General features: G+C 35.9%; 1 protein-coding gene across 1 annotated transcript in view; it reads left to right on the forward strand.

Moving 5' to 3' along the window:
• Nucleotides 1-14,821, forward strand: part of MAGT1 (magnesium transporter 1) — a 47,936-nt gene that overhangs the window by 14,266 nt on the left and 18,849 nt on the right. The window contains exons 2-3 of the mRNA XM_069464375.1: nt 4,903-5,072; nt 8,154-8,271. Of these exons, the coding sequence (XP_069320476.1) occupies nt 4,903-5,072; nt 8,154-8,271 (288 nt within the window). The remainder of the gene's footprint in view (nt 1-4,902; nt 5,073-8,153; nt 8,272-14,821) is intronic.

Here is a 14,821-nt window from a genome sequence, read left to right on the forward strand (position 1 = left end):
CTCGGCCTCCCAGAGTGCTAGGATTACAGGCGTGAGCCACCGCGCCCGGCCAAGCCTCATTTCTTATATGTTATGCAAGTCAGTTCATTCCCAGTTGGGTTCCATTAAATAGAAATTCAGTATAAACTTTTTGAGTGCCTGCTATATGGTGAAGTACTGTTGTGTGTCTGCTTTATAGTAGCTAATAGTCTAGAGAGAGTGCTAGATTATAGGTCATGGGAAATGTAACTGTTGAAATGCTTCTGAATGATGAACCATTCTGTAATTTCCCAGCCTTTTACAGACATATCCATGTAAAGAAGAACAAAGTGATAAATTAGCATTAACTGTACATTGAGATTCTTGTCTTATGCACTTCTTGGTTATCCTTTCCTGCCTTCTTAATAAGACTAATGAAAAGATTAAACACTGAGGGTAGAGATGAAGAGAAAGATAAATATGATGGCATTTAATTTCAAACTGAAATTCCTGTTGACTAACCATGCTTCTCTTCCACTGCTTCATGATGACTGGCTATTAAAAAGGAACAACTAAAAAGTAGCTCTTTTTTTGTGTGTGTAGACATAAATTTTTATTTCTCTAGGATAAATGCCCAGGAATGCTGTTGCTAGGTTATATGGTAAATATGTGTTTAGTTGTTTAATTTTTTTAAGAGACTACCAAACTGCTTTCCAGAGTGGCTAACCATAGTACATTCCCACCAGCAATGTATGAGAGATCCAGTTTCTCCACATTTTCACCAGTATTTGGTATTGTCACTGAATTTCATTTTAGTAACAGATGTGTAGTGGCATTTCATTGTACTCTTAATTTGCATTCTCATAATGGCTAATAATGTTGAACACCTTTTCGTATGTTAACTTGCCATCTGTAGTTCCTCTTCCATGAAATGTTTCTTCATGTCTTTTGACCTTGTTCTAATTGAAATGTTTGTGTTTTTACTATAGAGTTTTGATAGTTTTTTTTTTTTTTAATCCTAAGGCTGGGTGCTGTGGCTCACGTCTATAATCCCAGCACTTTGGGAGGCCAAGACAGGAGGATTGCTTGAGGCCAGGAGTTCGAGACCAGCTTGGGCAACATAGTGAGACCCCATCTCTACAAAAAAAAAATTAAATTAAAAAAAATTATCCAGGCATGGCGGCATGTGCCTGTAGTCCCAGCTACTTGGGAAGCTGAGGTGGGAAGGATCGCTTGAACCCAGGTGTTTGAGGGTACAGTGAGCACTGATCACGCACTGCACTCAAGCCTGGGTGACAAAGCCAGACTGTGTCTCTTTCAAATCAAAACTGTAGTTTATTGTATTTCAAACAAGAAGCAGTACAGTTAAAGTGTGCACCTAAACTGTCAACACAGTTTTGCCATCTTATAACAGTAGCTTGCTTATGCCAGCAGCAAAGAAGCCTGGAAAGCTAGTGTCAAAATTGTGAACGGTGTTTTCCATAGCTTTTTGAGAATTGAATTTTTTCCTTGCAAGAAGTGGTCCAAATCCTGGAAGAAGTGGTAGTCAGTGCAAGGTCTGGTAAATATGGTGGATAACAGAGTTTCCAAGTCCAGCCTCTGTAATTTGAGCAGCGTTATGCGACATGTGGTTGAGCGTTTTCTTGCAAGAGGACTGGCCTGTCTTTAATTACCAATCTTAGCTGCTTAATTGCAAGCATCCTTATCATTTTGTCCAACTGGTTGCAGTAGACATCAGCTGTAATTGACTTACCAGGTTTCATGAAGCTGTGGTGGATAATACCAATGCTGGACCACCAAATAGACACCATTAGCTTTTTTTTTTTTTTTTTTTTTTGATGAATATCCAGTTTTGAACTGTGTTTTAGCACTTCATCTTTATCCAACCATTGTTCTGAACACTTGGGATTGTCAAAAATAATCCATTTTTCATCACACAAACAATATGGTGTGGAAATGGTTCGCCTTTATGTTATTACAGCAAAGAAAGGCAAGCTTTGAGACGATTTCCCTGCTGACGCTTAATTCATACAGTACCCATGTATCCAGCTTCTTTACCTTGCCCATTTGTTTCAAATGGTCCAATATTGTTGGAATAGTTAATGTCAAACCCTGCTGCTCATTCACACATAAGTTGAAATGGATTCGCTTCCACTACAGCTTTCAACTCATCATTATCCACCGTGGTCTCAGGTCGCCCATGTGGCTTATTTTCAAGATTAAATTCACCAGAATGGAACTTCTCAAACTGTTGATGTACTGTGCATTCATTAGCCAAATTCTTCCCAAATACTTTGTTGATATTTCAAGCTGTCTTTGCTGCGTTGGTTCCACGATGGAACTCATGTTCAAAAATAACACGAATTTTTTACTTACTCCTGGTTTCACAAAAATTGCTTTACAAAAAAAATTGAAAGATAATCACAAGCCAAACTGTGTATGTGAAAGAATGAGAATATGTTCCTGATCCATTAGTGAATAAAGAAAATAAAAAAAAGAAAGAATGAGGATATACCTTCACAATCAAACAAGAAGTGTCAAAATGAAATGTCAGAGATATCAACTGTCAGACTTAGTACTTAAGGTAATCAGACGTTTCATAGTTAATAATCTAATATTATATAGACACATACACATATACGTTTTAGCTACCAATCGTTTGTAAGATATATGGTTTGAAAATATTTTCACCTACTTTGTGGTTTGTCTTTTCATCCTCTTAACAGGATCTTTCACAGAGTAAAAGTTTTTAATTCTTATTTGGTCTGATTTATCAGTTTTTTCTATAAAAAGGAATAAATTTTCTTTATTCACTAATGGATCAGGAACATATTCTCATTCTTTCACATACACAGTTTGGCTTGTGATTATCTTTCAATTTTTTTTGTAAAGCAATTTTTGTGAAACCAGGAGTAAGTAAAAAATTCGTGTTATTTTTGAACATGAGTTCCATCGTGGAACCAATGCACAAAGACAGCTTGAAATATCAACAAAGTATTTGGGAAGGATTTGGCTAATGAATGCACAGTACATCAACAGTTTGAGAAGTTCCATTCTGGTGAATTTAATCTTGAAAATGAGCCACATGGGCGACCTGAGACCACGGTGGATAATGATGTCCTTTTGGTGTCAGGTCTGAAAACTCTTTGCCTACCCCTAGATCCTCAATATTTTCTCTTCTTTTTTTCCTAAAAGTTTTATAGTTTTACAATTTAGTATGTGATCCATTTTGAATTAATTTTTGTATAAGGTGTGAAGTTTAGTTAGAGGTTCATATTTTTGCCTACGTATGACCAGTTGCTTCTGCACCATTTGTTGAAAAGGCTACTCTTCCTCCACTGAGTTAGTTGTTCTGCACCTTTGTGCAAAATCATTTGTTTTTGTTTGTTTGTTTGTTTTGTTTTGTTTTGTTTTTCACTCAGAAATTGCTGGCAAAAATCATTTGGCTATACTTCTGTGTGTCTACTATTTCTGGGTTCTTTATCTGTTCTATTGATCTATGTGTTTGTCCCTTCATCAATACTACACCATCTTTATTACTGTAGCTATATACTAAAACTTAAAGTTGGGTAGAGTGATTCCTCCCACTTTACTCTTCATTTTCAAGATTTTCTTTGTGTTTTTTTAAGAGAGGTAAAATTTTACATAAAACTAGCCAGTTGGTGTAATTCAACATTCCTTGGAATCTTCGGCAAATGAAAGATTTCATGATTTTTTCATATTTTATTTATTAGTAAATAAGTAATTCACATCAAAAATATAATGTCTGATTAAATACTGTGAAATAATGTATTTTAATAATAATTATCATCTGGCCCAACTACCAGATTATGTTTTTAGATTTCTCACATCATTTTCTGTGTATCCCTTCTTGTTTGTCTTGATTTTAAATAAGTTGCTTAATTAAAGAAACTTTAATTTTTTTTTTTTTTTTTTTTGAGACAGAGTCTCGCTTTGTTGCCCAGGCTAGAGTGAGTGCCGTGGAGTCAGCCTAGCTCACAGCAACCTCAAACTCCTGGGCTTAAGCGATCCTCCTGTCTCAGCCTCCCGAGTAGCTGGTACTACAGGCATGTGCCACCATGCCCGGCTAATTTTTTCTATATATATTTTAGTTGGCCAGATAATTTCTTTCTATTTTTAGTAGAGACGGGGTCTTGCTCTTGCTCAGGATGGTCTCTAACTCCTGACCTTGAGCCATCCACCTGCCTCGGCCTCCCAGAGTGCTAGGATTACAGGCATGAGCCACCGCGCCCGGCCGAAACTTTAATTTTTTTTAATTTTTTTTGTAATAATAGAAACAGGGTCTTGATATGTTGCCCATGAGTTCCTGGCCTCAAGCAGTCCTCCTGCCTGGGCCTCCCAGAGTGCTTGGATTACAGGCATGAGCCACTGTACCCAGCTGGAACATTAATTTTTTTTTTTGAGACAGAGTCTCACTCTGTTGCCCAGGCTAGAGTGCCGTGGCATCAGCCTAGCTCACAGCAACCGAAAACTCCTGGGCTCAAGCAATTCTCCTGCCTCAGCCTCCTGAGTAGCTGGGACTATAGGCATGCGCCACCGTGCCCGGCTAATTTTTATATATGTATGTATTTTTAGTTGTCCATATAATTTCTTTCTATTTTTAGTAGAGATGGGGTCTCGCTTGTGCTCAGGCTGGTCTCGAACTCCTGAGCTCAAACGATCCACCTGCCTCGGCCTCCCAGAGTGATAGGATTACAGGCGTGAGCCACCGTGCCCGGCCGGAACATTAATTTTTAAATTAAATTTTTTTATTTTCATTTTTTAACGATAGCATCTGGACTCAAACTCCTGTGCTCAAGTGATCCTCCTACATCAGCCTCCTAAGTAGCTGGGGCTGCAGACATGTGCCCCTATGCCCAGCTTAAAGGAAGTTTAAATGCCAAGTTGTGTATATTAACAGCATGCTCACTTTGTCTTTTTTAGATGGTTTTATCTGAAAAGGTTAGTCAACTGATGGAATGGACCAATAAAAGACCTGTAATAAGAATGAATGGAGACAAGTTTCGTCGCCTTGTTAAAGCCCCACCAAGAAATTACTCCGTTATTGTCATGTTCACTGCTCTACAACTTCACAGACAGTGTGTCGTTTGCAAGTATGAACTTTCAGCTACACTTTAAATAACTCATAAGATTTTAACCATTTATCAGTCCCAGAAGAACCAAATGAGTTCAATGGGTACATAAATAATTAATGTGTATACCTTACTTAGGAAGGTATACATGTTGTAACATATAATACTGTTGTTCTTTTATAGTCAATTCTTGGGTGTCTGTATTAGCAGCAGGAGCATGGATAAAGACTGTAGTAGCCATCAATGTTTGCCAATGGCATTGATGTCATGTTTTATTATTTATAAGTGTTTTCAACTTCATACTTTTGTTTTATCACAATAATCCCAGAAGGTAGGGATAGCAAATATTCTCATATTTTTGGAAGGAACAGGCTTTAAAATTTTAACTGGTCTACCCAAAGCTTAATATGTTTATTAATGCAATAATAATAATGGTGGCTTCATTTAAGTTTGGAATATGAGAGAACAGGAAAATTTTTAAAAAAACGAAGATATATGTGATCTCATGTGGAATCTAAAAATGTCAAATTCATATGAGCAGAGAGTGGAATGGTGTTTACCAGAGGCTGGGGGGAAGGCATGGGGCAAGGGGAGATGTTGATCAAAGGGCACAAAGTTTCATTTAGATTGGAGGAATAAGTTCTGGTGATATATTGCACAGCATGGTGACCACAGTTACTAATAATGTATTATATATTTTAAAATTGCTAAAAATAGATTTTAAATGTTCTCACCACAAAAAGATGAGTAGGTGATGTGACGGCTATATTAATTAGCTTGATTTAATCATTTTACAATGTATGCATGCACCAAAACATCATTGTATCCCATAAATATATACAATTATTTGTCAATTAAAAATATTTTTTTAAAAAACCTGAAGATCCATGATTTAGAGATGTTTCTATTTTCTGGATTATTTTGTAATGATTGGAAACCTCACAGGTAGAGACTGATCTCACTTAAATTTTCATCAAATGATGGTTTATTGATTTTATTGTACTGTTTGTGAATGATCTTAGGGATAAAGATTGCTATTTCTTTAAACAAAAACACCATGAACAACTAAAAATGGTAGATAAGTAAAAACAGCTTTTGCTTTTTAGTGTTTTTTTTTTACTTATATTTTTAAGTCAGTATGTTTAATCTGGGAATTCACTTTAAATAAAAAGGCAGGACAAACTAGTTTAGTAAAATTTTGAGGCTCTTCAGATTCTGATAGCCTGGGCCATGTGAAGGAATAGACAGCCTTGTTTCAAAATAGTGTGTTATGCTACCCCAAATCTTGATAACTTTTCTTTCAGAATTTTCTCCCTAGAGGTGAGCGATAGTCAAGGTATTTGGTTCCATAGTGCTTATTTTGAGGGGTATATGCTGAATATAAATTAAAAATAAATGAAAGAAGGAAAAAGAATAGTAGGTATTAACTATGAATAAACTTAAAATCTAGAATTACTTTTAATTCAGTCAGTTCATACAGTAAGAATCAAGAGTATACAAAAATGGCAGGGAATAAATATAAACTCCTTCATAATTCTGTATTAAATGCAAATTAATGGAATTCTTACTAACCTTTTACTGGTATCTTACTTTCTGTGAGACCAAATTTAAAATTGACTCACATTTTCTTAAACTCATTCAACAAATAAAAATTAAGCAAGAGCAATGTGAATAATACTATATTTTTGGTGCTGTTGGAATGAGAAGTGTAAAAAAGATGCCCTACCCTTATCATCTGGTTAGGAAAATGAATTATGCACATGAAAATCTAGCTGACAATATAAAGCAATTTGTGAATAAGTAATAGATGAATTGTATACATAATAAATACTGTAAAGTTTCAGGAAGGACAAATAATAGGAGTGGTTAGGGTTGACCTAATGGAGGAGACAGGATTTGTGCTAGGGCTAGACAGAGGGATCAAATTTAGATAGAAACAAGATATTCCAGTTAGAAGCAATTAGGTACACAAGGATGCAGAGATTGGGGTAAATCAGGTGCTGGGATTAAGGGATCCTATTTGATATTGATTAGTAGTAAGGCTAGATAAAAGCTAGATGCATTATTTTGAGCTAGGTGATAAAGAACCTTGAATAACCAGTGAAACCAGTGGTATGTGCCCGTAGTCCCAGCTACTCACAAGGCTGAGGTGGGAGGATCTTTTGAGGCCAGGAGGTCAAGCCTGCATTGTGCTATGATTGTGCCTGTCAATAAGCCAGTGCCCTCTAGCCTGGGCAATGAAGCAAGACCCTATCTCTAAAAAACAATGAATAACCATTGAAAGAGCTTGGAGGCTGTATTCTGAAGGTAATAGAAAAGCAACAATGGTTTCTGAGAAGTGGAAGGGTTTCAGGAAAGTAGTAATTTAGGAAGACTGATATATATTGCAGTGTAAGAAGGATTGGAGGGGGAGAAACTAGATAGTATTTTAATATCCTACTATTAGTTATTAAGGATCTGACCTTAGACGATAGCAATAAAAATAAACAGGAGAGGATGGAGTTAAAAGGTAATCACAAGTGAGAATTGACAAATCTTGGAAAGTGAAAGCATATGGGAGATACAGAAAAAGTCACAGATGATTTGAGGTTTCGATTAATTTCAATTCTCTGGACTCTTCTTATCTTTCATTATAATATTAATAATTCATCTGATTGTATTTTTATTTCCCAAGTAGCATTTGTGCTTTAGATTTTTTAAATGGATTAATATTGTAGTTCTACTTTCTCTAGGCAAAATACTTATCTTTGAACTCTTAGAAGTAACTTAAGGTATTAAAAATTGTAGAGACTATTAGCTGTATTTGTCCAATGACCACTGAAAGAACTTTGGGATAAGAAACAGATGTGAGGTATAAAGTGGAGTCAGGTGATTACTACTTTCTGGTGAAATCCTCAAAACTTAGGAATAAGGCTTCTCTTATGCCAAAACAAGGTTTGTCCTTACCCTGTCAGCAAAGCTTAACTTACTTGTCAATGTTTTTTACTATTTCTTGTATTGGAAAAACTACTATGCTTGGTTGCATCTCTTTTACTGCTGATAAACTAGATTGTTTTTTAAAATTGTTTTATATGTTATCTTCACAAATCTGATTGCATCCAGGCAAGCTGATGAAGAATTCCAGATCCTAGCAAACTCCTGGCGATACTCCAGTGCATTTACCAACAGGATTTTTTTTGCCATGGTGGATTTTGATGAAGGCTCTGATGTATTTCAGATGGTAAGATCTTTGGTTTATTCTGCTGTATAGGAATAGGTAAAATGTGGATAAAGTGGAATACAGTTTTTTCAGTGGCTACAAGAAGTTAAATAGGACAGCTCTTTTTTTTTTTTTGAGACAGAGTCTCGCTCTGTCTCTCTGGGGAGACTGTAGTGGCATAGTGCAGTGGCGTCATGGTAGCTCACTGCAACCTCAAACTCCTGGGCTCAAGCGATCCTCTTGCCTCAGCCTCCCAAGTAGCTGGGACTACAGGTGCAGGCCATAATGCCCAGCTAATTTTTCTATTTTTAGTAGAGACGGGGTCTTGCTCTTGCTCAGGCTGGTCTTGAACTCCTGACCTGGAGCGATCCTCCCACCTCAGCCTCCCAGAATACTAGGATTACAGGCATGAGCCACCGTGCCCGGCCAGGACAGCTCTTATGTAGGATCTAGAGTAGTGAACAAAAAGCTAAACTTAAGCTAACCATGAAATGTAGTGATCGATGCTAACTATTAGAATGTGGAAATTAGGTAGTAATCAAGTAACTTATATATTTTTATTGTAGTGAAATATATAAAACATAAAATTTACCATTTTAACCATTTTCAAGTGTATAGTTTATCAAGTAATTTTTAAAATCATAGCATGGATTCCACCATTATATAATACTGAGGTCCTTAGTAGGGCAGTGCATAGAGGGCCAATGGGTTGCAATATGGAAGGGGAATGCCAAGCTCTAGGAACCCAAATATTCTATAATGGGTGGCAAGCATGCTTTCCCTTTGTTTTGGAGGGAAACTATCTCTAGCTTCCAAGCATGTACAAATACCCTTGATAATGTAGTGCCTTTGCCCACAAGTCATGCAAAAACAAGAGAAACTCATACAGAATTGTCTCCCAACATAGAACTTTTCAGGGACTTTAACATGTTGATATATGTTACACTTTCCTTTCTAATATGGGGCTCTAATACACAGAATTTCTCAAATTATTGGATCACTTGATGGAGCGTTTTGGCTAGATTTCATGAAACATACTTTTGAAAAGAATGGTATATAGACTAAAGCCAGAATTCCTTAGTCCTTTTCACTTCATGTACTCTTTACTCCAACCACACAACACCACATTTCTCATAATCATATTCTTTCATACACTATCTTATTTCAGCACTATTGATTGTTCATTTCCAAGAACATGAAGTATATTTACTTCCCTGTCCCTTTCTCTCCACTCTCAAAATAAGGCTTACGCTTTACGCCTCACTTCAGTTATTTCCTTTAAGCCTTTTTAAATCCTCCAGATGAAAAGTGAGTCATACTTTTTCTTTTATTGTCACACTACTTTCCTTATATTTCTATTATATACTTGTCCACGTTCTATCTTAGAGTAGAATTAGCTCTATAATTGTTTGACAGTATCTCCTAGAATATAGTTAGTACTTAATGGCAGAGCCAATATCCTGTAGCTATCAGTGCTCAGTATATAACAGCTATTCAGTAACTGTTGAAAAAATGGCTTAATGTTCCCATTTTGCAGTATATCATTGTGCCACTCATATTCTAATCTCACACAGCCATCCTCATAAATCAAAATTGGTACCTTTATTAAAAATGCTATAACCTAAAAATGTTAGTGCATTTGGCTTTATTAGACCAAAGGAAACACTTTCTAGAGTTTAAGAAATTACTCTCTCATTCTCTACTATTCAGGCTGGGATTGTTTAGAAAATTAAAAATTTTAATTCCATTGATTTTAACAAGATATCTATAACTTCTGCTAGTGATTTATAAAAATATAAAACTAATTTTTCCTACCTTAAATAGCTTTTTTATTGATATATAATATTTGTACATATTTATGGAGTATATGTGATATTTTGTTAATACATAGAACGTGTAATGATCAAGTCAGGGTATTTAGGGTATCCATCACCTCGAGTGTTTCTCATTTCTATGTGTTGGGAACATTTCAAGTCCTTTCTTCTTGCTATTTTGAAATGTACAATACATTGTTGTTAACTGTAGTCAACCTACTCTGCTATCAAACATTAGAACTTATTCCTAATATCTAATTGTGTGTTTGTACCTATTAACTGACCTCTCTTCATCCCACTCACATATCCTTCCCAGCCTCTGGTATCTATCATTCTACTCTCTACCTCTATGAGGTCAACTTTTTAGCTCCCACATGTGAGTGAAAACATGTCATATTTGTCTTTCTGTACCTTATTTCATTTAATACAAAGACTGTCAGTTCCATCCATGTTGCTGCAAGTGATGGGATTTCATTCTTTTTTATGGCTGAATAGTATTGTGTATATAAACCACATTTTCTTATCCATTTGTCCATTGATGGACACTTAGGTTGATTCTACATTTTTGCTATTGTCAGTAGTGCTGCAGTAAATATGGGGGTACATGTATCTCTTTGATATACTGATTTCCTTCCCTTTGCATAAATACCCATCTGTGGGATTACTGGATCATATGGTAGTTCTGTTTTTAGTTTTTTGAGAAATTTCCAGATGTTTTCCATAGTGGCTATACTAATTTACATTCCTCCCAGTGGTTCATAAGAGTTCCCTTATCTCCGCATCCTTGCCAGCATCTATTTTTTGTCTTTTCAATAATAGCTATTCTAACTGGAGCAAGATGATACCTCAGTGTGGTTTTGAATTGTATTTCCCTGATTACTAATGACGTTGAGCATTTTTTCATATACCCACTGGCCATGTCTTCTTTTAAGAAATGTCTATTCTTATCTTTTGTCCACTTTTTAATGGGATTAGTTTTTTTTGTTTTTTTTTTTTTTTTTTTTACTGTTGAGTCGTTAAGTTCCTCGTATATTCTGGATATTAGTTCCTTGTTGGATGAATAGTTTGCAAATATTTTCTCCCATTTAACAGGTTGTCTTTTTTCTCTGTTGATTGTTTCCTTTGCTGTACAGAAGCCTTTCAGTTCAATATAGTTTTGTTTGTCTGTTTTTGTTTTCTTGCCTGTGTTTTTATACCTCAAATAGTTTTTTGTTTGTTTGTTTGTTTGTTTGTTTTGAGACAGAGTCTCGCTCTGTTGCCTGGGCTAGAGTGCCGTGGCATCAGCCTAGCTCACAGCAACCTCAAACTCCTGGGCTCGAGCAACCTCCTGCCTCAGCCTCCCAAGTAGCTGGGACTACAGGCATGCGCCACCATGCCCGGCTAATTTTTTCTAAATATATTTTTAGCTGTCCATATAATTTCATTTTAATTTTAGTAGAGACGGGGTCTCGCTCTTGCTCAGGCTGGTCTCGAACTCCTGAGCTCAAACAATCCACCCGCCTTGGCCTCCCAGAGTGCTAGGATTACAGGCGTGAGACACCGCGCCTGGCCCTCAAATAGTTTTTAATGTTAATGCCCATTACTCCATTTTAGAGCTACATTTTAGAGTTAGAGATATAAGGATGATAGTGTGTCCATCTGTGAAAGAAATTCAAATCTTTCTCCAAGTAACAGTGTCATATGCCACAGTATACAAAAACTAAGCATGGATGAAAAGTGATACCTACGAAAAATAGTGTATCTTAGTTTGGCTCATTAACCTCCAAGGATTTTCAAAGCCTGCAAGATTATTTTGTTAATTTTTATTATTTTTCTTTTATTTTTACATTCTTTATTTTAATACAAAGATCAAAAGACATATTTTGTTAATTTTTAAGAGTGGTAAAATATACATGAAATTTCCCATCCTAACCATTTTTAAATGTACAGGTCAGTAGTGTTAGGTACATTCACACCATTGTATAGCTGATCTCTAGAACTCTTTTTGTCTTACAAAACTGAAACTATGTATCCATTAAACAGCTTCAGTTCCCCCCTCCTCCAGCCCTTGATACTCATCATTCTATTTTCTGTCTCCATGAACTTGACTAATATAGGTACCTCATATAAATGGAATCAGATAGTATTTGCCTTTTTGTTCTGCCTTATTTCACTTAACATCATGTCCTCAAAGTTCATCCATATTGTAGCATGTATCAGAATTTCCTTCCTGGGCCGGGCACGGTGGCTCACACCTGTAATCCTAGCACTCTGAGAGGCTGAGGGGGGAGGATCACCTGAGCTCAGGAGTTCAAAACCAGCCTGAGCAAGAGCGAGACCTGTCTCTACTAAAAAAAATAGAAAAATCAACTGAGCATCATGGTGAGTGCCTGTAGTCCCAGCTAATGGGAGGGGGCGGAGGCAGGAGGATTGCTTGCTTGAGCCCAGGAGTTTGAGGTTGCTGTGAGCTGTGATGACACCATGGCACTCTATCCGGGGTGACAGAGCAAGACTCTATCAAAAAAAAAAATTCCTTCCTTTTAAGACTGAATGATGTTGCATTGTATGTATATACCATATTTTGTTTACCCATTCATCTGTCGATAGATACTTCCACCTTTTGGAATTAGGAATAATGCTGCTGTGAACATGGGTGTACAAATATCTCTTCAAGACCGTGCTTTCAATTCTTTTGGATATATACCCAGAAGTGGAATTGCTAAATCATATGGTAATTCTATTTTTAATTTTTTGAGGAACCTCCATACTGTTTTCCATAGCAGCTGCACCATTTTACATTCCCACCAACAACACACAGAGTTCTAATTTCTCCACATTTTCACAAACACTTCTTGTTTTCTGGGTGTTTTGTTTTGTTTTGTTTTGGATAGTAGCCATCCTAATGGGTATGAGGTGGTATCTTTTTATTTATGAGGTGTTATGAGGTTTTATTTATGAGGTGTTAGTTTTTATTTCCACAATGATTAGTAATGTTAAATGTCTTTTCATGTCCTTCTTGGCTATTTGTACATCTACTTTGGAGAAATGTCTATTCATTCAGTCCTTTGCCCATTTTTTAATCAGGTTGGTTTTTGTTGTTGGATTTATAGGAGTTCTTCATATATTCTGGATATTAACTTCTTATCAGATAAATGATTCACAGATAATTTCTTTTATTCCTTAGGTTTATTTTTCACTATCTTGATTGTGTCATTAGTCTATAAGATATTTTTAAGTTAACTTATGTGTTATAAAGATGTTTTGCTAGTAATCAGGGAAATACTAATTACACTAACGAAAATACACACTTTTCACCCATCGTATCAACTTTTGTCAAGGATATGGGGAAATGGATACATTCCTACATTGATGAATAGAAGGGCAATTTGGTACAGTCACTTTGGAGGGAAATTTGGCTATATACATTTTAACTGAAAAATGTTTCTGTCCAATGACCTAACAATTTCATTTCTAGAGAAATACTTTCACATGGATACAAGAAGATATGTACAAGGATGCTCAATGCAACATTATTTTTAATTGGAAAAAAGGTGGGGAACCCTGAAAGTCCCAACAATAGCATAATTACTAAAAAACAATGAAAGTGAGGTTGAAATATATATCTCATGGATAGATTTCTCAAACATGGTTGAATTAAATAAAACAAATTGCAGAATGATACAGTTAATATGATAACATGTTAAAACAGAAAGCAATATTATGTTTTCTAGTGGTATATACACATGTATGTGAATAAATTCAGAAATATCTGGAAATGGTAACTGGATGCCAGAGTGCACTGGAATTCATCCTTATAACCATGTAACACTTTAAAAAATACTTTTTACAAGGGAAATGTATTCATATCTTACTTAGTTTTCATTTTTAGCTACATTTTCAAAAATTTAAAGCTGGTATAACTAAACAAATATCAAAAAAAGAGTTTGACCTAAAATTTGGGCACTATTGGTGGAGTGAATGCTGTCCGGGGTCTGGTTCTTAACTTTGCAAACATGGAAATTTAATTTTAACAGTGTAACCAGAATTTATTTACCTCTGAAGATTTTGTACACACTGACCAAACCATAAAAATCCATGGACGTTGGTAACCAAAGAGCTAACCTATTAATTCACTGTATTATGCAGCCAAATAGGTCAGTAGTGTTAGGTGCAAATGTACAGGTCAGTAGTGTTAGATACATTCACATTATGTATAGCTGATCTCTAGAACTTTTTTCCTCTTACAAAACTGAAACTCTGTATCCAATAAAGAACTTCAGTTCCCCCCTACTCCAGCCCCTGGTACTCACAAAGTAATCATATCCAGTAGTCAGTACACCCTCTCACCATATGGCAAGGTCTAAAAAATTATTGTTATAAAGTTTTTGTTGTGAATATGGAATCAAAGCAAGGGAGTTTTATTATTTTATTGGCTGATGTTTTTAAGTTAAAATTGTTTTGTACAAGCCAATCTCCATTATAGGATTACCTGCTGAGAGGACCTGAATACTTTCATGTTTTGGTCAGGATCTTTCCCCTGGTGTTAGTCAGACTTTCTCTTTTCCACAAGTATAGTTATACCATGTCAAGAAAGATATAGTGCAGATGAGAGGGTTATGGTTTCTTTACCTTCATATTTCCAGTGTTGTCTTCTCAGGTGTATCATGGTCTTGTGATGGAGAATAGGGAAATGTGATGATTAGCAGTAAACATTTATGAAACCTCTTAGAATTGACTGTTTCAACATTTGGCTACCATTTTGTACTGGTTTTTCACTG

This window comes from Eulemur rufifrons, chromosome 30 (genome assembly GCF_041146395.1).
Source record: "Eulemur rufifrons isolate Redbay chromosome 30, OSU_ERuf_1, whole genome shotgun sequence".
Lineage (NCBI taxonomy): Eukaryota > Metazoa > Chordata > Mammalia > Primates > Lemuridae > Eulemur > Eulemur rufifrons.